This window comes from Scophthalmus maximus, chromosome 6 (assembly GCF_022379125.1).
Source record: "Scophthalmus maximus strain ysfricsl-2021 chromosome 6, ASM2237912v1, whole genome shotgun sequence".
NCBI classification, from domain to species: domain Eukaryota; kingdom Metazoa; phylum Chordata; class Actinopteri; order Pleuronectiformes; family Scophthalmidae; genus Scophthalmus; species Scophthalmus maximus.
Window position 1 is genome coordinate 22,575,431 of NC_061520.1, and position 24,081 is coordinate 22,599,511.

Below are 24,081 nucleotides of genomic sequence, written 5' to 3' on the forward strand. Positions count from 1 at the left end.
ATATGTATTTGGTGAAATCGTCAAACAGCTGGTCACTGCAGTTTCTTTGAAAACATGATTCAAAGTTAAGTAGTGCACTCTGGGAAGGGATTATTTTCAGATTTGGACAAATACCCTTTTTCTTCCTATGTTGGATTGAGCCAAAAATTTTAATACAGTGACAAAGGGAAATGTCAAATGTAACAGTGTGGCTCATGAACTGTATTAAAAGCCTATTCTGACCAGTCAAAGATGAGGTAAAAGCATTGGTTTTCTCTCAAAAAAGGTGTTCGTTAAAGTTAGGGATATATTAGATGGGGTATGAATTAAAAGTAAAGGAAAATGTGTGTGATGAGCCAGGAGCCTCCAGAACATCCTCATTCTCCTTGTCATACATTCTTCGAGCGCATTGAAGTATTCTTTATTTGTTTTCAGAGATCAAATATTCATGGGTGTTCAACGGACAACGCGGCTTCCTGCAACAGGACGCCCGGCGTTTCGTTTCTCAGAGGACAGGCAACTTGTATGTAGCCAAAGTCGAGGCCTCAGACGCTGGGAACTATACGTGTGTGGTGAGAAACATGATGACCAATGCGACAGTGTTCAGCTCCCCAACCCCTGTGGTGGTGCGGAGGGACGGTAAGCATCCTCAGTTCGCCTCTGCTGCCTCCTGGTTATCTTGCGCACTGAACTGACACACACTGTCGGAGGGAGGGCGAGCCTAGGAGATAAATTGCTTGTCTTGAGCGTGACACTGTTTTTGCTTTTGCTTACGAGCAAGCCTTTTGCACCATCCCAGAGCCTCTGAACTATACAGGGTTATGCATGCGAGAAAACCCTCTCTGTCTGCATGAAGGCACATATTTACATAACCAGAAATGTAGTCTACACAGACAAAAAAACACATGCAGGCACACACACACACACACACACACACACACACAGCAAAGAGATTGCCACACACACTAAACCCCATCAGGACCGTTTATGTGTACCACTTCAGATTTGCGCTGCGACAGATATGTAATCCAAACTCATCCATCCGCTAAGCCAAACGCTGTTGTATACGGCATCAACACGAGCGCTCACTCTCTGCCAGTGTCATCCGCTCCATGGCTCTTGGATCCAATATGAATTACAGGAAACTGCATGTCCGTATTTTGTGTTTTGACTGATGTGATTTGCTTTAATCCCTCATGCAGTCGTGATGGGAGAATACGAGCCAAAGATTGAGGTTCAGTTTCCCGACACCCTATATGTCGCTAAAGGATCATCAGTGAAGCTGGAGTGCTTTGCCTTAGGAAAGTAAGTGACAGGAATATTAGCACGCTGAAGCTCTACCGCTCAAATTGCATTGGTGAAATTGTGAAGTGGCCGGACATTCTCCATTACAACAAACAGACTGTCAAACATGGCAGCAGTCCTTCTGGTCGGTGTTAGCAGGAGCATGTGGCCAGCGTGACCTTTTTCTCTGTGACCTCTGCAGCCCTGTGCCTTCCATTTCGTGGAGAAGAGCTGATGGAAATCCACTCCCTGGCAAGATTAAAATCAATCATGCCAGTGGGGTTCTGGAAATTCCATATTTTCGCCCGGAGGATGCTGGTGTGTATGAGTGCATGGCCGAAAACAGCAGAGGACGAAATGTTGCCCGAGGCCAACTAATATTCCACAGTAAGAACCATGTATACTTTTTCCTTCTGTCTCTCAAAAGTACTATCTAATATCCTGCACTAGCATTTGCATTTGTTGAAATATCTTAAGTGCTTAATTATGTGTTCTATCCAAACTAATTGGGTATCTCAGTTTGAAAAAGCCTTATAATGTCAGAATAATCTGGATTTAATTTCGTGCTCATTAGCTTTGTTTTTTGTAATCATCACATTAAAGAGATCGCCTGGCATGCTTATTATTTATTTTAACCAAGTAGAAAATGCGATTACTCACATGTCAAGATTGGTCTAACACATCTATATAATCAGAGGGATCCAGATGTAAAACTGCAAGATTTAAAATGAGTCATATTTGTCAATGTACGAAAACCTTCATCTACTATCAACATCATCCAATATTCTTCTCTAGCCATAGAGAAAAGGGAGCCCCCTGTTCCTGTCTGCTGTGGTGCATGTGTTGATAGAGAATTTAAAAGATACAAGAGAGATCCAATTTGATTTCTGTTGTGTTAATATTAAGCTGTAAGGCAAGTGCTTTACATAAAAACATAAAAAAAAAAAAAACTATTTCAAAAGACAGAAATGTTTCTAAGAGAGGATAAAAAGAGAAAAATAAATATGAACTGCTTGGACTTCTGGAAGTTTCTTGCTTCTCCATGTTTAATATACCTTGGTCCTAAGCTTATTGAGAGATCTAAAGACAAGCATCAGTAGTTGAAACTTGGGCAGCAGCACTTTGTATGAGTCCAAGTTGTCTGATAGTTTTTAAGTTACTTTAAAAAAAAAGAAATCTTACAAAATACTATGCAGTTGTTCAACTCTCTGGAAATAAAAGCACAGACAAGTCCTACATAGACGTCGACTGTTTTTACTATGTTTTTGAGATAGCAATATCCAGATTTGATTATTGTTTTGATGTGGCAAAGGTCGAAGGAAAGAACTCTCAATTTGCTGTTCTGAGTGCAACACCTACTCTTCCTGGGCTCCATGTAAATAAAAACAACACAAAATTCTTTTATTTATTTATTTATTTTTAATAAAAATAAAATCTAGGATTTAACATGGATACATAAAACATGTATAAACATCTGGAATTCCTCCATGGCTGAACTGCACAGAGCATTTGTCTGTTAACTCAGGGTTGTTGAGGAGCTACCTCATCCATTTCTGCTTTATAACACATTTACCTCATTTACATGTCACACAGTTGGACAAGGCTTGACCGCATAACACCATACAGGTGTTGTTAATGACATTTTGCTTTGTTTTTCTATGCATGCTGTCTTATCTTGATCATGTCCATATGTTCCACATGCATCACTCTCTAAAGTTATAGCTGACATATTATTAATAATTGATGTCAAGAAAGGTCATGGTCACTAGGCATGTATACATCAGGATGCTCCTCCTTAGAAGCTGAATATATTCCAAAGCCTCCTATAATAATAATAATGATACAATACATTTATATAGCGCTTTTCCAAGGGTGCAAAGACATAAACACGTCCTATGTATGTGTAAGGAAAGAAACAAAGCTATAATTCCTTATGAGCAAAATCTCATGTGGTGTTTGTGTTGCACCACGTTGCTATATAAACTCAAATTTGTCTGTGTCGATTCCTTCTTGAAATACCTGCCGAGAGGTCGAATCCACTAGCAGCCATTAGCCAGTAAACAGTCTTCGCGTTATTCAAGATACCTGTGGAGTGAAGATGAGACCAGTCAAAAATCAAGTACAGACAATACGGCTGTGTCACAGATTACTACCTTCTTCTTCTACTCTTTGAGCTGGAAAGAGCGATCAGATCTCAATGTGGACACTAGAGACACATTTTAATATCAGGTGTAAATTTAATCAAGTTAAAAGCACATCTGTTTTTTAGCAGTATTGGACCATGTCATCCAGATGTTTCAAAAACATTGCATGCCCTGCTATAATAGGAGACATTACTCTACTCATTTTAGGAATAATTTTATTTTTTTAAAATTATAAATATGTAGATAATTCATTTTGGTAATTTTTGTTTTATTCAAACGGAGCATTACCGGTAGCTTTACATGGCAGTTCATTAGTTAATGTTGGGATCATTTAAAATGTGCTGAAATTATCTATTTTAAGCAACAAGTTAATCCTGTTATGACAATTTTGTTCTTTTAGTTTTTTCTAAGACAAATAAGAACTGAGTTTCATCCTTTTAATTTAGTTTTGTAAGAGTTTAGCTGAAGGAGCTGCAAGCACACATAGCAATTAGCTTGTTCAAGGCCCCTGTGAAGTGAACATATTGAACTGTGTTGGCTGGGTGTGCAAAAACTTGGTAGTTTTATAGATTTGCATAACTTTGCCTAATGCAAGCATGTACAAAATGAATGTGTAAATGAAGCATTATTGCTAAAGCTTGTTCTAGCTTGAATGAACCCTATACTAGTTACTTTTCCTTGTATAATTTATGAAAAATATTAAAAACCTTTTCAAAGTTCACAATTGGCTTTTTGTGACATCAGATGCACAGCTATTACAGGAGATAAGAGGAGCCAATGTGATTGGTTTGATTACTATAATCCAATAACACACCCCTGGATAATGAGACAGTTAATTCTTCATAAGCATAGTCTGTTTCCATGTGTTGCCCATTTGACTGCAATTTTAGTGCACATTTAGTGACCATGGAGATGATAAGTTAATAAAAATGTAAAGAGTAAAAAGACAAAAAAAAAGGCATGTTGAGGAAACACATGAAAAAGAAGCCATATATGTAGGGGACAAGGATGTACGGTATTTGTACTCATTAAACTTGAACTTGAGAATCAGTGACCTGTGAAATCACTGGAGGAAGAACCAATTTCTTGTTTGTTTTGCTTTAAGGGCATTTAAGGTTTGAATTCGTCTCATTTATTTGTAGTATCCAGGTGCATCAACACCACCCCCACCCTCCTACCCTCTGCTCGACTCACTTTTCTGTTGCACTCTTCTTTCTAATCTTTCTCACCTCGGATTAACAATTTTATTAACCATTTTTGCTTCAGTTGCATTTTTCTTTGGTCTTTTCTTTTATTGACCACTGTTGCGTTCACAATACAAGTCCTACAGATAAGACTCCATGCAATTTAATGAGTAGTTTTCATTTATTTGATTTACATTTTTTAACTGTTGTATCTCAAATCCCACTGAACTGTGCCAACTGCACAATGCACCATGAGGTCAGTCCCAGGTTCTAACTGTTTAATGAGGTGATTCAAGAGCTAATTACATGCAGGCGGTAGGCAAGTTAAATGAAACAAGTGGTGCAAATTTCCCATGGCCATGTATATACATCTGATTTAAAGACTGCAAAACTAATCCAGCTGTCATAACAAGACTGGAATTTTACAAACATGGGTGACGAGTAGACAACCATGTTCCAAATATGGAAAAAAAAGCTGCATCGTCCCACAAAAAGGATTTGAATTTAAATGTTCAAATTCATCATTGCAAGGCTCTCGTAAAGTGCTTACACGACAGCAAATGCAGTATATGCAGTATTTTTCTCAATAAATATTCATTATTATTCGTCTTTTCCAAAGATGTTGAACATCTGCACTGGGTCCAGACTCTGAAAGATGCTCATATGGCAATAGATGCTAATCTGCAATGGGAATGCAAAGCCATCGGTAAGCCTAGGCCAACGTACAGATGGCTGAAGAATGGTCAGCCACTGGCAGTAGAGGTAAGACACCAGACTTAACACTGACATTTGATTTATTAATATTAAGAAATGGTATAGAATCCATTGCAAATTCATATAAAAACCTGAACAAATTGGTGAAATTAATTCACTGGCCTGGTTTGCAGGGCAGGATTCATGTGGAAGCTGGGAGACTGACCATATCGAAGATTAGCCTGTTGGACTCTGGGATGTATCAGTGTGTGTCAGAGAATGAACATGGAGCTCTCTATGCCAGCGCTGAGCTCAAGGTTGTAGGTAAGCAGTTTGTTTGCCTGGTGTCACTTACAATGAGCTGAACCAGAGGCAAGGCAGAGATACATCATGTGTGCATTATGTTGTTGGTAGAATGAAAGCCCTCCATACCTGAAATTAAATAAATGAATAAAACCAGGCTAAACCAGCCTCTCAGTGGGTCGTGGGCTTGCTCCTTCATTTGCATAATTATTTCATACAATAAACCTGAAAATATAATTCCTATAATTGCCAGTGGTGCACTTGACATTTTTGGCTGATGCTCAGCTGTAACCTCTCTGCAACGCAAGAAAAATGGCCTTAACATGGGTTTGTTCCTCAGCCTCTCCGCCTGACTTCACCCGACACCCCGTGAAGAAGTCCACAGTGATCCAGAGAGGAGGCGAGGTTGTCTTGGAGTGTCGCCCCCACGCTTCCCCCAGGGCCACAATCTCCTGGTGGAGAAGGGGCGAACTGCTGAAGGACAGCAGGAGGTAGGGTATTGTACCGTCTGCACCGTTGATCCTGACGGCCTCTGTGAAAGTATTCATTCTGGTAGGCTTGTTCGTTATGGGACTCATTGTTATTTATGCTTTTGCTCAGGGGGACTGTGGAAATCAGGAAGTTAGTTGCATAAAGCAGCCTTGTTTCTTGTTCCAATATATTTTTTCTTCTCAGATAGACACCCTATTCTTCAAATAGATAAAGGTGTTGGTTTTCTGCAGGTGTTGGTTTTCTGAAGACACAAAGAAAACCAGCTTAGACTAATGCTTTATCACTAGATGTAAGAGAGAGGCCATGATCCCGAGTCTCATCAGCTTTACATCAAAAGCACTATATGATTTAGTTGTTTGAAAGTTCATAGCATCCAGCATCCTACAGTTTCAAAGCTCTCCAAGGCAGCTGGTTGTAGAACAGACACCCTGTAAGGTGTTTACAGGTGTTTGTGAAGACCGCAGAGAGAAACTACAGTCTTTCAGTGATACTCCACCTTGGGCTACATGACAGGCCACACCATGTCATGATTTAAGATCTGAGGCAAAACAAAAAGAAACTAACTAAAATAAACAGCTTGTTGTTGCTCTCTGCCTTCACAGAGACTAATGGACACAATAACAGGTTGTTAGAAAACACAGTATGTGAGCTGCTTCCAACAAAGGTTCGGAAAAACAAAGGTTCAGAAAAACAAGGGCTGGGCTGGGTAAGTGTATTTACCAGAAAACGTAACATTAATTTAGCAGTCAGTGGAAACCTGCGAAAAATTCCACCTTGAATCCTCAAACCGCCAAGGGACTTAAAGCATAATCGGACCCTGTTGCTCTAAATGGACATTTAGAACTGACATCATGATTTTGGCCCTAATGAAAAAATATTGGATCATTTAGATATTTGTTATGTGAAAAATGGACAGTATTAGCAATATGGTACTCGTTTAAAGCAGTTGTTCAGCAAATTATCTGACATGAAACTGAAAGCATGTCTTTTGTGTGAAGCACCACCAGCAAGAGCCTCGTCAGTCTCAAGCTGAATGATTAACTTAATTGAATCAATTTTCTCTGAGAGCCTTGGCTCTTTTTCTCCATTCAGGCTGCAACTTTAGTGACTTACAACAACTTCCCATCAATCTGTCACAAGAACGCTTTTGGTTCTGAAAGTTGTGGTAGGGGTGCGATTTGCCGACGGGGGTGTTGTGCATTGATAGGAGCAGTTTTGGCAATTAGCAAGTTATTAATAATTATCAAGGATAAATATTTATATTCATGAATGTATTACTGAAATCAGTAATCGGGGCACCACCCTGTGAACAGGGACGAATTATCCAAACCTGTGATCTCAAAAGGGTGTTCACCTGAAATAGCAATATTTATGATATTGCTATTTCAGACTGAACAAGGAAAGTCGGTGAATTCGCGTAGGTGACGTCACGACACGAGGGGCTAGACACAAAATGGCCGACGTGACCGCGTTGGTGACGTCGCGCTAGGACGATGGCAAAGGTGCTTTGGCGGAGACTATGTGTAATGGCGAATCATACACGTGGTTTTAACAAAGGGGTCGTTTCAGGAGGGAGGTTTGAATTCCAACCTGAGAGGACCATGCGCCCAACTATCTACGGCCCTGAGAGTGTGTGTGTGTTAGTAACAGAGAGGAAAAGAGGGGAAAACCTTCAGCGGGAGTGGCAAAGCTCAAGCGACCTCGAGTGAATTCCACAGCCTATCTGTTATTACGAAGGGACGCGCCGCCGCGTCTCTGAGTTCCCAATCAACAGATGGCGTTCTGAATCCAACCAGGACAGCGTAGCAACACTCACCAAGTCTGATCGCGTCAGACAACAATAAAACAAACACTGCGGGGTAACAGAAAAGAGGTAAAGATACACTGAACAGTAATACTTGCGGTGTAGCAGCAAAAAGGGACTCAGCGGTCCTTAAATCACAACAACAATAAACACACACTTGAAAATCGAACTAACATCTGCCCAGATCTAAGATGCCTCTTACTGTGATTCCTGGGGAAGAGTTCGAGTGTGGAGAAAAGTCGTCCTCCTTGGGCGCGCGTGGCGGGCTACGTCGCAGGCTGCGATGAGGAACGATGGCCGGGACTGTGCGCACAGCCGTTAACGGCGGGGCTGTTGTCCTGGCGTCGGAGGAACAGCAGTCGACGATCGTTGAGACACGAGCGGGTTCCCTTGTCTCGCTTCTGCTGGCATCGGTTGAAGAACGTGTCGCAGCGGGCTTCAACCGGTATAGCGGGGTTCTTCTGTGTATTCTTGGTAATACACAAGGTGAGGATTTCAGCTCGGCCAGCGAGTGGAGATCCTTTAAGGCCAAATTTACCGTGCACGTGGTAACTTCTGCAAAGAAGTTACGGGTCCTTCTGTCTACAATGGTCCGACTACTTACAGTCTTCTCACGGTTCGTGAAAGTCCGTTCTTCGTTTATATGGGGCGCGGGTTTATCCCCCCTCAAAGTGATACTTCACTTTTCTCTTGTTGGTCTTCTCCTTAGACCTGTTGAGCATGGCCAGCGCCAGGATTACTTCACTGCTGTTGCTTAATACACTGCTCAAAAAAATAAAGGGAACACTTAAACAACACAATGTAACTCCAAGTTCATCACACTTGTGTGAAATCAACCTGTCCAGTTAGGAAGCAACACTAATTGTGAATCAATTGCACCTGTTGTTGTGCAAATTAAACAGACAACAGGTGGAAATCAGAGGCAATTATCAAGACTACCCCTATAAAGGTGTGGTTCTGCAGGTGGTGACCAAAAACCATTACTCTGTTCTCGTCGTTTCTGGCTATTGTTTTGGTCACTTTTGAATTTTGTTAGTGTTCTCAGCCCTAGAGGTAGCATGAAGCGGTGTCTACAACCAACAGAAGTTGCTCAGGTTGTGCAGCTCGTCCAAGATGGCACATCAATGCGAGCTGTGGCAAGAAGGTTTGCTGTGTCTGTCAGCACAGTGTCCAGAGCATGGAGGAGATACCAGGAGACAGGCCAGTACACCAGGAGACGTGGAGGGGGCCGTAGGAGGGCAACAGGCCAGCAGCAGGACCGCTACCTCCTCCTCTGTGCAAGAAGGAACAGGAGGAGCCCTGCCAGAGCCCTGCAACATGACCTCCAGCGGGCCACTAATGTGCATGTTTCTGCTCAAACTGTCAGAAGCAGACTCCACGAGGGTGGTATGAGGGCCCGACGTCCACAAGTGGGGCCTGTTCTTACAGTCCGACACCGTGCACGGCGATTGGCATTTGCCAGCGAACACCAATATTGGCAGATGCGCCAGTGGCGCCCTGTGCTCTTTACAGATGAGAGCAGGTTCACACTGAGCACATGTGACAGACGTGACAGAGGCTGGAGACGCCGTGGAGAACGTTATGCTGCCTGCAGCATCCTCCAGCATGACCGGTTTTGCTGGTGGGTCAGTAATGGTGTGGGGAAGCATTTCTTTGGATGGCCGCACAGCCCTCCATGTGCTAGTCAATGGTACCCTGACTACCATTAGGTACCGCGATGAGATCCTCAGACCCATTGTGAGACCATATGCTGGTGCAGTGGGCCCTGGGTTCCTTCTAATGCATGACAATGCCAGGCCTCATGTGGCTTTAGTGTGTCACCAATTCCTCCATGATGAAGGTATTGATGCTATGGACTGGCCTGCCTGTTCCCCAGACCTGAATCCAAGTGAGCACATCTGGGACATCATGTCTCGTTCCATCCACCAACGCCACGTTGCACCACAGACTGTCCAGGAGTTGACTGATGCTTTAATCCAAGTCTGGGAGGCGATCCCTCAGGAGAACATCCGCCGCCTCATCAGAAGCATGCCCAGGCGCTGTAGGGAGGTCATACAGGCACGTGGAGGCCACACACACTACTGAGCCTCATTTTGACTTGTCTGGAGGAATTTTCGCTGCGATGGAGCAGCCTGCAATGTGATTTTCCACTCTTATTTTGAGTATGGTTCTGAATCCAGACCTCCATGGGATGATAATTTTGATTTACATTGATCATTTACTATATATTGAATAATGATTTACAACTGTGGTATTTCATTAAATGAGATCTAAGATGTGTTGTTTAAGTGTTCCCTTTATTTTTTTGAGCAGTGTAGATGCAATATATAGGACCCCTGTCTCGGGACTACTTCATAGTCACACTACCCAAGGTTGGTTTTTGCTCAAAGTCAATGACATAATAATTTTCAAAAACCATCAGTAAATTATCAAAATGAAAAATTTAAATATATGGTTTAAAAAAAATAAATTGTTTTCTCAAAATTCTTGGTGTTGCTTGGTTGATGCTACGTCAAATCTAGCTACCCCCTGGTGCCGCCAATGCTGTTGAGCATACCCCATCAACCCAAAAGGGCATGCCTGGAATTTCCCAGTACAGGATCAATATAGTTCATCTATCTATGCTCATAAAACATATTTTTCATCAGTTCCTGCAAAGTTCATATTGGTGAGATACAAGGCTTTTACCCAGCTGCAACAATATTATGGTGAACACAGTGAGTCCAGTGGTAACTGAACTCTGGACGTGATTCTTCTAAATTTCTTGTCAGGATAATTAAGTTGATTGTTGGAAGAAAGTTTTTACTGAATGTCTGGAATTTGCTTCTTTAGAAAAAGTTCAAAATGACAAAGTTCTTGTTTTAGCTGCCGAATCAAGCTGTATAAACAATTTTCTGTCCTCAGTGCAAATGCGTATGACAAATCTTAAAAGTTTGCTGGTAACTCATGAATATGAGTCCCTATGTGAATACAGGAAGATAAACGTGAGTAGCTCACATTAATATGCTGGCAGGAGAACTGGGCAGTCATAATCTTTTAGGTTAATTCAGTTCCATGGCCATTTATTTCAGCGCAGAGATATGAGTGAATGATTATAAACATATGATCATTAACAGAGTGGATTTGTGACTAAAATTGGCTTCAGCTGAATGATACAAAGGAACCTCAGTCAGTCAATTATGATTATCCCACTCAATTTTTAAAAAAAAACCTGCTGTATAATGTAAGAGCCGTTCTCTTGTGGAACAAACTGTAAAAAAGATCAGAGAAACGTGAGAGAGATTCATGACAATATACATGTACTTAAAACTATAGTGTTTGCTGACTTCTGAATTTGCATCCTGGTTATGTGTGAAATTAAATGCATAAATGCATTCTTACTAACTCTATTTCTTCCTAATTTTCTTTTGGGCTCAGACTGAGATCAATACGTAAGGCCAGCTTTCCATAGACGATCCGTAACTCACTAGACCTGCTTTGACACGTGACCAGTGGGATTGATTAGTTATCATATTTTCTATTGAGTAGCAATGAGGAAAAGGGTGGGGGAGGGGGAATTACCCAGGCATTACCCAGGCAGCGCATTTGGACAAGAATAGAAATCCACAGCATGGAACGGAGTTTGTCTACAAAGCAGATAGTTCTTTACGTTTCTATTTGTTTTGCAGCTCATTGCCCCTCAGGTCATGTTCTCAGTGCACCTCCATCACTCAGCGTTTGATATTTTTGTCAATAAATCAGCGCAAAGCACCCCTGTGTCAGACATGCTCTCTGGGTTGCAGCTCAGCCAAGTGAATACATATTTATTCATGGGAATGAAATTGTTTGGGGGTTTTTTTTGAGCTGGCTGCTCACAGTATTTCTGTTTGATTTATTGAATCCAAAGGTCACAACTAGAGAGCATTATTTGCCTCGTTTATGCATATGTTTACATGCTTTTCCACTTCGTCTGTTCAGAACTGAGGCGCCAAAAGAACTGTTCCAGGGTAAAATGTAAAGTTTTATAAAGTAGGCTTTGATGTCCACTGGAGATGTGGGGGACATACGCCCTCTCACTTTCTCACCCTCACAGTTACCGGTTGGTTCTCTTATTAAAGTCTCTCTGAACACTGACATCTTGTCCTGAGAGCTGAGTTCATTCAAGTGTCTCATCTGAGTTGTCTTCAATCAAAGTATGCTCAGGAGCAATTAGCTAAACAAACAGCAATGAGTGGTGTGGTGAAAGGATTCACAGCTTAGGGAACGTACATGTTGTGGCTTTATGCAGCCTGAAAGGGAATAACTGCAGACAGAGATGGACTGAGACTAAAAAAATGGCCCTGGACTTCCCCTGCCAAATAGGCCCGATTGGCATGTAGCACCATAAGAATTGTCAAATGTTTGTTTCGATATGCGGTATATGAATTTGTGACCAGGGACGAATGGGTGTGAATTTGGATGTTGGCTGGGTTAAATGGCACAATCAAAATAATTGCAATAATAATTCTTCATTAAGTTTACTATTGTGTTGTTCATTTGTGAAAAAAAAGAAGAGAAGATGACAACTCTGTACCACGGGACGGATTTGAACTCACAACCTGCGGTAAATGAGACAGACATGGCAGCAATGACGCTAAATGAACAGGCTTGTAGTTCGATCGCTAGCATGCCTTTTAATGTGTTGGCAATTGAGGTTTACACACAGGAGAGCACTCGACTGGCAGACCACCACACAACAAAACAAAACATGCAATGTTTAAATCGCCCTTTCAAATACGAGCTGGGCAGTTCTAAACTTCTCCAGAATGTCGAGATGGCCAGTCCGCCCCAGCCTGCAGTCACTGCTCAGTGCTGAAAAAGGTAAAGGACAGAGAGGTTTGTTTCAGAAGATATAAGAAACTCAAAAGTAGGGTTATTGGATTTCCAAACGTAGTTTAGGTTTATGAAGCATTTCTTTTGTTTTTTAATAGAAAACACAATAGCCAATTTTATGATAGGCTGGTTATATACTGTGAATATAAATTGTACAACAAAGGGAAATGTAGTTCATGAAAGTAAGTCACAAGCTGTTGTACAGACAACAAGGTCAACAATCCTCTGTGTAATTGTTGTTTTAGTCGGGTTTCTTTCAAGCGCTCTCATCAGACTCCCATTTTATTTCTCCCCTGAGACTGGCCCAACAGGGTTTTTTTTTATTTTTATATTTATTTTTTTTCAAGTTAGATGCTTCTACGTGCATTTCCCCCATGTTACTCCCTCTCAGAAGCGCGTCGATGCAATCTACCACATGTTGTCGAGTGATAAGGCTGCAGGTAAAGATCCCATTCAAATCTCATCTCTTCAATGCTGCTCCCCTCCTCCTCTCGCCACCCAACACTGGTGGCCTGTTGTCTGCCCAATTAATATGTGCATTTTAGCTGATGAATATGTGCTGTCAGTACTATGCTGACCCTACAGCAAAGCTGTTCTGCTTCAGCTAAGATAATTGTTATCTTCTGAGGCGTGCAAATAGACTTTTGGAACAGATTCTGAAGCCTTCATTCAAAATGAAATTAATAGGGTAGAAAGAAAAGAGCCCAAACGGCTTGGGAGATAAGACCTCATATCTCAACCAGGAAGTAGTTAATTTGATTATTATCGCTTTTCATTCAATTAACAACTAAGTTTTTGATAAGGCAATGAGAGATGTGAACCCATGATGTTCTGTTTCAGCTTTGTCACTCTCCACTCAGACAGACTATCATGGAGGATGGGACCCTGCGTATCACCAACATCTCCAAATCTGATGGAGGCAGATACACTTGTGTGGCAAGAAACCATTTTGGAACATCCAGCAACACAGGAATGCTGTTGGTGAAAGGTATTTTTTTCCCCTTTTTTTTCATACTGTACCTTCTCAGCCAAGGGTTTAAACTTTTGTTAAGGGAAAAACCCTAAAAAAATACCAGCTCAAGCATGAAATTGATAATGAAATATATAGCCGTTTTATGTTCCCGGTGGTTTGACAGACGTATAAGTCATCTATGGTTTTGTCAGCCATGAGTTATTGTTCATGTAGCAGAATGGGGCAAACCATCGCCGTCTATATGGCTGCTATTGACGAATATTTTTTCAACATTTAATCTAAAAAGAGCCACTGCAGCATTTGCAGATTTGTTTCTTTTTTGTAATTATGATTATAGGGAGATTTTTTTCTGTCTAGTTGACACCATGATTGCAGTGTGCTTAATTATTCATTATTGAGTTATGGGAGGCATTCGCTTTCTAAGTGAAGTTATTTCAGGTCGCTTAATTACACTGATAGAGCAAAATCTGTCTCACTGTGGGCAAATTAAGCTGTATTACCTTCTTCATTTGGTAGGATTTTGTATATACAGTAACAAATGATTCTCTTTTTTTTCTTTTCCCATAATGCTGTAGAACCCACCAGAATAGTAGTCCCTCCCTTGAGTTTGGATGCCACCGTGGGACAGAGCCTTGTGCTGCCATGCGAGGTTTTCAGCGACTCATCCCTGAGCCCCGTCTTCAAGTGGTTTTTCAACGGCAAAACCATTGATTTCATTAGGCAGGAGCACTTTGAAATGATCGGAGGGGTATGTATAATGTGGTTGAACACATTATTTGATATTTGGCCAAGGATTTGACCTTGACATAATTTTCCAAAAGCTAGAGTTGATATTGATGCTCCCGAGAGCCGTGCTTTTCTGCCAGTTTATTAATGACAGTGCGTGATAGAGCTAGGATGAGGGATGAGTTCAGTGGGAGGTGGATTCCCCTTGATGCTTTTCAACAATCTAATTCTCCATCAAAACCTGGATTGAAAAACATAGAATTGGATGATAACAGGCTTTTTAATGAAAAATCAGCAGAAAAATGGAATCTTAAAGGGATAGTTTGATATTTTTGGAAAATATGTTTTTTTGCTTGCTTGCAAATTGGGATTGTTGATGTCACATCTGTGTATGTATGGATCTGGGGCCATGTGATTGTTAGCCTAGGTTATCCTCCAAACATCTGTAGGTTTGGTCAATAATCAGTTCCCTAAGATCACTAACTACCATGTAATGTCCCTAGAGTTATAATCAGCACTAAACACTTAAGTAGAAATGACAGTTTGTAGTTTCAGGGGGAGCTAAGCTTGCCACCAATTGCTTTGTGAGCTCACACAGTTGTGACATTTTGACATACATAACATTGAGTTGACATACTGCAATGTCAGGGTATGGCACTATCCTCTTTTCCAGCACATGCATGAGCTCTCTTTAGAAACCACTCTGCCTGTTACATAAAGCTACAGGTTGCGCCGATTAGCTTGTTAATTAGTATCGTTAGCTATTCGTTAGCTTTTGCATAATTAAGGAGGCTATGATATTTTAATTTGTGATCTGTAGTGGTTAGACAAAGCTAAGCCATTAATTTCTCTGTTTCCACCTGTTTATCTGCTACTAGAAGAGAGACAGTATATCTCACCTGCACTTGCACCCCTGCCTTCACTCAAGGTAGTGTAGGTTTCAGTATAAGGTTCTTTTATTCGTTTTTAAAGCGTCCAATGGCTTGGCTGCACAAACCATCTCTGAGCTTTTTCTTTGCACTCCTAGATTTCTCAGATCCTTTCACCAGCTGCTCCTGGCTGGCCCTTGGGCGAGGTTGAGGGGGATCGATTGTGCATTTGCTGTAGCTGCCCAAAGATTTTAACAGTTTACCATTTACAACTAGAACTCACTGGAAGAGAGCGTAGCTCTTCCAAGGCCCAATTTTTATTTGGATCTGTATCAAATTGCACACATCAGTCCCCTAAATACACCAGATTGTTGTTGTTTTGTTCAACAAGATCCATGCATTATTCTCTGGGAACATCCTGGTAATCCATTTTTTACCTTTCCATAGACATATTTAAAGGGCCCATATTGTACACCTTGTTGGTGTTTTTATTTGAAGTTTTGATATCCTTAAGAAGGTATATATATATATATATATATATTTTTTTTTTAGTACCAAAAAACATCTAAATATGGTTTTATAGCTCTTTTTTCATGAACTCTGCAAAGAAACAGGCTGATTTTGACTTGTCTAATTAATATTACATGAGCCTCTCTTCTGATTGGCCGACTGTTGTTTTAGTGACGCACGGCCAGGCAAACCACTTTCCTGACATCAAACGACTGAACAGCGTTTCCTTGACATTTTCTCGCGTTGTTGATCGCTCAGCAACGGAATGATGGGTGTGCGCTGGTGGCAAGGCTGAAGGCAATGACTGCGTAGCTTTGACATCACATTTATACAGAAATCCTTGCGCCTTGTAAAAAAAAAAGGAGCTGCTGAATGCAGGCTGTGTGTATTTGTCTGTGGATTGACTGTTTTGACACTTTTATGGTACTTACAAAGCCCCTAGACCTTATTTATTATGAAAAAAGCCAAGAAATCTCAAATCAGACAATATGGGACCTTTTATGCTAAACTGTTTTCACAGGTTTATTCTTGTACCTTTTGTTTTTATTGTCACTTTGGCCAACTCTGGTTGTTTTAAAGTGCTTTATAAATCTCAACCTAACTTGAATAGCCTAAGCTAAGCTAACCTGTTGCTAGCTAGACAGATCAAACTATGGGCATCATACAAATGCATACATGTTTTTAATCTCTTTTTCAATTGTTCACTTCTTGAGAAAACAATAGAGGTGCTTGTAAATGTATTTTCAAATTGCCTTCATTCTCCATGCTAAGCTAAGTTAACGGCCTCTTAGCCTCTCTAGCTCCATAACGCACAAAATGACAAACCTTTCCTTTGAGTTTTGTTCAAAATGATGGTATGAGAACATAAAAAGTGCTTTGGGATATTCTTGTTTTAGGGTGAGTTTTGCCTTTGAGCCCATCGTGCGCACTTAATTCAGAGATGTTACTATGTTGTGTCTTATGGGAAAAATCTGTAACCTGGATGACATTTCTCACTCAACTTCTCTGTGAGGAAAAAAAATGAGCCCATATTTCTGTTATTGCAAAATGTATGCTCCCTCTGGCTGAGCGCATCAGGTCCACCAAAGTCACTGTACAGCTGTGACATTTCCACAGTCTGTATAATCACAACAGCTGTTTAACTTGCCTTTGATTTTTACACAAACCACTGATTTCTGAATCACTATCTGTGTGTGTGTTTGTTTGTGTGTGTGTGTGTGTGTGTACAGAGTTGTGGGGTGGAAAAAGCAACTCTGAAAAGTCTTGATGAGCTGTTCATCTGAGCAGTATCGATAAAGTGCAAACACAACAAACGCTGATCCAAAGGAGTAATCTGTTTCAAAACAAGTCAAGTCATTTTGTGCAGCCTTCCTTACAATGTAAGAGTGAAGTAATGTGTATTGCCAGACTGTTGTGTCATTTTGTTTTGCAGTGGTCCTGTGGCGCATCCTTCCAAGCTTTTTTTGCGGGGGATTTGCAGCATATGACAGAGACAGACATTTACTGTGTTCTCAGGAATTTCTGTATTTCGTCTTTTGACTTTGCCACTCTTTGTGCTTTTCTTTCTCTTCAAGTCTCTCATATGTGAATGTCTTTGTCGTTAGGGATTTGCAGGTGACCTGATGGTGAGGAACATTCAGCTGAAGCACTCTGGGAAGTATGTGTGTATGGTACATACTGAAGTCGATACCGTTTCAGCAGCAGCGGACCTAATTGTCCGAGGTACGCCTGTTCCCCCTCACTTACACTGCTTGTCACTCTGTGTGTGTGTTTCTTAAGATTTTAAAACACAAACTGTATCGCGCTGCTGTCAGGTAAGTGATGTATCACTGTGATGTCAGTTTTCAGAGAACTGCTTTAAGAGACTGCCAGATTGACAACCATGAACTTTTTGAAATTGAAGAGTTATTCAGGTTCAAGGATTGCACTTAACTTCACTTTTGGAGATGTAGGTAAATTACCTCCAAAGCTTTAGGGCTATTTGAAATATCAGAGACTGGCTTTATTTAAGAGCAGTTCGCTGAAAAAGTTTTCAACAAATTCAGCACCATATATTTTGTGGATCACATCTCTGCTGTTGAACTTTAAATATCTCAAATACCTCTTGCCGCACATTCAAGGTAGATGTGCCAAGCATCAGGGATGAATTTATTCAAACATCCCAGGTTACTTTTCGTGTGTGTGTGTGTGTGTGTGTGTTCCCTACTCAGTAAGGTTAAAAAAATGTTTATGAATTAAGAATAAGGCCTGTCACTTCTGTTCAATCGTATATTGGCCCTCTGATGTGGTTGTTTTCACATAATGTTACTGTAAGCCAGATGCATTTCCTATTCTCCACTCTGAGTGGAAATCAGAAAAAAAACTAAATATCACAAATTTGGGTTCATGCATTAACATGAAATGGGGCAGAGTGCAATGGCCAGACTGAATGAATCCTGACATCTATAAAGTGTCTTTAGAGCTCGCAAATCCCCATAGAGCCCCATGTTAAAATATCCAACTTTACAGAAGAATTTCACATGTTTACAGCGTGGTACTAAAAAAACGGTTTGGGTCCCAATGGCTAATACCCCCCTTCGTGACAACTGTGGGGTTTGAAATTCTGCATAATTAGGGGGTGTGGATACTTGAGTGACTTATGACGCCGCTGTTTGCTAGTCACTCGGTGGTAGCTAGTCGCTTGCAGCGCTAGATGTCATCTGAGCTAATCCCCGGTCAGTGAACGTGACTTCTCGACCGTGGTGTCGGAGCCTTGCGGAAAATATTTCAAGCAAATACCGGATGAATAATACGCCTGCTCTGCGGTCAGTTGTCCCAACAGAGAAGTCCAAGAAGTTTGCGCTCCTGTTTTTTCGGTAAGTAAAATGATAGTATTGTTCTGTGTTTGCAGTAATTAGCGGGTGTCGGTGTCTGCGCTCGGTACCTGGCTTGTTAGCTCAGCTCGCTTAAGCGGTTATTAGCCAGCTAGCCTGGGGTTAGCCTTCGAGCAAGACTCCCAGCTCTGCTGAAGAGGCTAGCGGGAATAACACAACACGATACTGACATGAGCCGATAAGCGTCTGCGTGTGGTTGGAAAATATGGTCCACCACATTAAATTTGCCATACGAGCAATGCAATGTTAACGTTAACTTAATGCTAACTGTCAAGGTACATTAAGGTGTTTGTAACACAAGTTTTAATGTCACATATGAGCATCGTTTCAGAAGATACCGTTAACATAGAGGATGCAGTGTTCTTGGTTGTGATGGAGTTTTTTTATGCGCATGTACGGTAACTTAAAATGCAACAGAAGAACACAAGAAGTTTGATTCATATTTTTTCGTAAAAACCGACACGATGGATAATAACGATGCAGAAACAGACTTGTTGTGATCGCATGTGACGTGGTTTGTCTGTGTAGTTTTCCTCCAGATGATCAAGACAGAGTGGAAGCTCAACATGGGGCAGAACTGAACTCGGACTCATCACTTCAGCACTGATCCCAGGTCCACATATGGTTTGTGAATAACTTAATGGTCACATTTTACCCAAGTGAAACATGGGAACAAAACATGATTCTACAGTGCCGGTAAGCTTTCATAACAATTAAATATTCTATATATACTGTACTGTACATTCACTGTGTTGGTAGAACACTGTTAAATCTAAAACTACATTCAAATACAGTTGAATATCTACAGAACACAAGCACACAAACCTCTTATATACAAACTTGTCTTATTTTTTATTTGTGTCTTGTCCTTGTTATTGGAAGGACCTGCCTGAAGGACTCTGTGCTGACCATGTTCTGTATCCAAGAGCAAAGAAGAAAAAATTATCACTCGGTTCTTATTATTACATGTACTGTTACACAGCTTTTAAAATATATTTAATCACACAAACCTGTTATTGCTTAAGGTTTTAATCTGTAGTGTGTGAGTTATTTGTCAATTAATAGTCAGATTTGAATGTGAAATCTCACATATCCAGTCAGTATTAAAGACAAAAACAGTTAAAACATAAACATAATGTATGAGCCAGAACCAGAAGTTATAGATTAACTCTCAGATTTATTTTTAGTGAAGGTATAAAACAAAAAAAGGTGGACGTTATTAAAATTATAGAACACATTTAATATACAGACTGGGCCTGTGCAAGCGGTAAAAGCTGAGCTCAGAATGAGCCCAGAGCTGCAGAGTCCATGTGGTGGGAGGAGAAGGGGATACAGTGTGAGACTGTAGGGTAGGGGAATAGCAGGGGTAATAAGTGTTGTTGCTATAGTTGGTATTTTTTATCAACCATGACGAACATAAAAATAAACTCAACATTGTCCATTAAAGTCAGGGATATGTTTAGGCCAAACAAAGTGTGTCCTGAAAGCCAAATTCAATAGCAGCGACACTGCTAACTGTAGCAGTTACAGGTCACCTTCAGGTGAGAGAAGTCACAAGGTGCTGAAGGTGAGTCTGCTGCAGGTCGTCTTCATGTTGACCAGCCTGATGATACTGATCTCGCTCAGGTTGTTGTCACCACAGTGGATGATGAGGATGTCAGCTGCTGCTCTTCCTCTCGGAGTGAAAACAGAGTGGAAAAGGCTTTTCCACCACAGTCCACCAGCCAAACACAGCACGCCAAGGTCTGCAGCTCTGTGGACACCACGACAGACAAACTCATCACCACGTCTACATTGTGACTGCAGGATTAAAATTAATAAATTAGTGTGATAAATGCTTCAGATAATGAAAAATGTGAAGTCCACTAAAGAGTGTAGCTCACATTTTAATGTTGACAACACTGTTATTTCACATCTATAGGATTAAATGGAACTTTTGCAGCTAGTGGAAGCATCACAGGTGAACTCAACAACAACCAATGTGTCGGAAATAATAAACATCTTGTAACAAATATAAAAGTGCCTTTCTTACAGTCATATTTAAAGTGATAATCTCGTACAGCAATGTCTATAGCAGTACAGGTAAGGAGGACTACCACGGACTTCTGTCAGTGTGAAAACTTGATCTGTGCACTGTTTATGACAGTGGTGTTGGGAATTATAGTTTTTCTATTTTTCTTGGTTCAGTGTATGTCCCTTAAGGCCAAAATAAATAAATAAACGACAATAATAACCAAGACTTCAAGCCAGTGTTAATAAAACATTTACTGTATGCCAAGAACACTAACCATCACATGTAAGTTCTGTTTAGTTAACGTTTATATGATTTAATTCATTAGAATTAAAATGTAAAAAAAATGAAATTTTTAAGACTATTATAATTTCAGTAACATAAATAAGTGTTTCAATTCTTGTTTTATAGTTGGAGTGTTACTTACCACATCTAACGTTGGCTGGGACGACGCTCACGTTACCGCAGTCATTACCAACCCGGTGCAGCCTCAGGGCCACGGCGATAGCTGGCTCTCACTTAGCCTAGCTTATTAGCTTAGCTCCTTAGCCTCAGCTAACTGGGAAGCTTCGACGTAGGTGGCCGTGTTTCAGCGACCAGTCTGCATTCGGCCCACCTCTTTGTCCATATTTGGATTAGCCGGATAAGGGAGGAGTTGGGCCCTGCCAAGATGGTGACGGCTGGGCCGCTGCGGAACCGCCCACTTTGGTCTTCAAAACCGGCCTGCAGAAACCAATGCGTGACGTCATGGATGCTACGTCCATGTTTATATACAGTCTATGGTTGCGATCTATTCCATATGCTGAGCCGGCCCTTGCCTATATGGGGCCCTCAGCAGAATTTGATTTAGGGGCCCCCTATCTTTTCTCTGCACCAAACGGATAAGTCCTTTTTTTGTGACATTGCCTTTATCTTAATCCATATATGCAACTGCCTTTTCCATCAACTTACTGACTGGTTTTACCATGCCTATTGTTACATTGCGCATGCATGAGCATGAACGTGACCTCTGACAGAGGCAGCGGGAATTGATTAAACTAGCATTAGCTTGCCAGCCCGTTAGCATCAGATTGCATTTTGGCTCTTAGGGGCCCCCTGGTGGCCCCAAGCAGTGTGATGTCACTTCCTGTCCCCGAACGTCTTCCCTCCACTTTTCTGTTGCACCTGAGTGCAGTTGTATGTACTTTCTTGTTTCCCCCTCTCAGCTGCTAGACTGTTTTGTATGTTGTTCATGACATCCATCTGTTTTTGTCTTGTTTTTGGTTTTGACTTTTGGACTGTTACTTTTGAATTTGACCATGGTCTTCCTCGACCTAGCGTGAGCTCTTTGTGTTTATTAAAGCTCAGAACTGTTCGGGTCCTTCACCCGTGTCTTCTTCTGCAGAGGACTATTATAAGAAGGATAATGCATGTTTGGATCAACACAAAACCTGTTACACTTGATATATTCATTTTTTCTTACATTCAGATGATATAGATAACCTTGGACCCAGACGAATTCTAGGAGCATATTTCATTTGTTTTGCAAGACTACAGTCTGGATCCCCTCCATTGGAAAGTGATTTTTCTACGGCAGAAAACGTGCTGGTCCAATCACAAATGATTATCTGATAATGGATGGGGTTTATATTGTAACGCGGAGAGAAGCATCTTTTTTTAAACAACCAAGATGGCTGGCGCTGATGAACGAGCATTTGCCGTGAAGTACCTGTTATTTTCAATTTTCTCCAAGGAAAAAGGCATCACTGGTTCACAGACATTGTGGAATCATCATCACAGGCATCTCCTTTCTGCTCTAGTCTGTTGACATTTTCACATCGGTCAACAGATGTCACATGATTCATTGCTCTCACTCATTGCTCTTGTAGGTCTATTCAATTGCGTCCAGAGGCATTTTGATCTGCGTCCGTTTGTAACACCTTTTGGAAATCGATAATAGAGAGAGAGGTTGAGTATTAGTCTATGATATTGAAGCCTCCCCGAATAAAGAGGCTACACTCCTTTTGTTGGACCTTTTACTAGGAACAGAATACTGGCCTCAAGTAGGGCAATAATACTGTTGTACTGGCAGAGCATGGCATCAACAGTCTGCAACCAGTCAGATGCTGCAGCTTTGACACACAGATTGTACTGTATGCTTTTTTTTTCTTTCTTAATGCATAATCCAAAACCAGGCATTGTTGATAGCCAGTGATCTTCTTCCAGCAGCAGGTAGCCCCGCTGAGGCTTCAGTGCTACTTTTGCAGATTTGTGGGGCTTAGCAGGAAATCTCATGTCGCTTATCCACGTCCCGGCCTGTTTGTTTGATCTCATGTTGCTGCTTAAACTAATTTCAATGTGATCTCCATAGAAAATCCTGCCTTGTTTTTCGCCAAATCCCTGGTCATGAAGGTTGTCGCATGATACATGCTGATTTCTCTCCTCTTAGTTCGCCAGTTATGGCAACCCTGGCTTACCCTTTTGTTCTGTCTGGGAGAAGCACACATGTCTAAATTTCCTCCTCATTTGACAATTCAACTGTTATTATTTAGTGTATTGATTAGAAAGGGACTCCCAGAAGAACCTTTTATATCTCCACTTTCCCAGAATCAGGGTTGCTCCCTGCATTATGAATCACTCTCTCACCTCTGATGGGGTGTCAGTCGGCCCCTTGTGAAGAGCTAACCGAAAGTGATTTCATTTGTTTTGCCTGTTGCTGTGCGGTGAGGCTGATGCAGGTATCTGTCCTTGTTTCTGGGTATTGCAGGGCCTCCTGGTGCCCCGGAGGGTCTGGTGGTGACTGACATTACTGACACCACTGTGCAACTGTCCTGGGGCTCTGGACCTGACAACCACAGCCCTGTTACCATGTACATGGTGCAGGCCAGGACCCCATTCTCTATAGGCTGGCAGACTGTGAGAACAGGTAACAGCTGCACCAATGGCAAACATTTTCTTTCAAATTTCAATGAATTTTAGGTCAATACTGAGGAATTAAGCTGTAATCTGTGAGGTTATGATTAGTTAGGAGCTGAAAGTATTCCATAGATTTTGTTCTGATTTAAACACTAAGTTTGTAAGCTGTTCAGAGTGTTTAATAGAGCCCAAAGTTTACAGTTTAATTTAGTTGTGCATTGTTAAATCAAGTGTTGACTGTTTCTTTTTGCTCTTTAATTATACAGTCAAAAAAGGATGTTAGTTGCTTTTATGATCATAATTTCCCCAAAATTTACTTAGGTTACTCAATGCAATGCCCTGTATTGTAAAATATTCCATTGTAAGATGTATTCTCTCTATAGGTTGTGCTTTTCGTACTCTGTTGCTTACATGAGTCACGAAGCAGCATGTTCACACATTTACATACTGTAGGACATGTAATTTCGAGGAAATGTGAACCTCCCATGAA

At 41.1% G+C, this 24,081-nt stretch overlaps 1 protein-coding gene across 1 annotated transcript in view; it reads left to right on the forward strand.

Annotated features, from left to right (window-relative positions):
• LOC118309938 (contactin-4) overlaps positions 1 to 24,081 on the forward strand; it is a 126,174-nt gene that overhangs the window by 76,457 nt on the left and 25,636 nt on the right. Inside the window, exons 7-16 of the mRNA XM_035632606.2 lie at positions 415 to 618; positions 1,182 to 1,284; positions 1,466 to 1,650; positions 5,211 to 5,353; positions 5,479 to 5,608; positions 5,928 to 6,078; positions 13,595 to 13,722; positions 14,283 to 14,455; positions 17,417 to 17,534; positions 23,443 to 23,601. Of these exons, the coding sequence (XP_035488499.2) occupies positions 415 to 618; positions 1,182 to 1,284; positions 1,466 to 1,650; positions 5,211 to 5,353; positions 5,479 to 5,608; positions 5,928 to 6,078; positions 13,595 to 13,722; positions 14,283 to 14,455; positions 17,417 to 17,534; positions 23,443 to 23,601 (1,494 nt within the window). The remainder of the gene's footprint in view (positions 1 to 414; positions 619 to 1,181; positions 1,285 to 1,465; positions 1,651 to 5,210; positions 5,354 to 5,478; positions 5,609 to 5,927; positions 6,079 to 13,594; positions 13,723 to 14,282; positions 14,456 to 17,416; positions 17,535 to 23,442; positions 23,602 to 24,081) is intronic.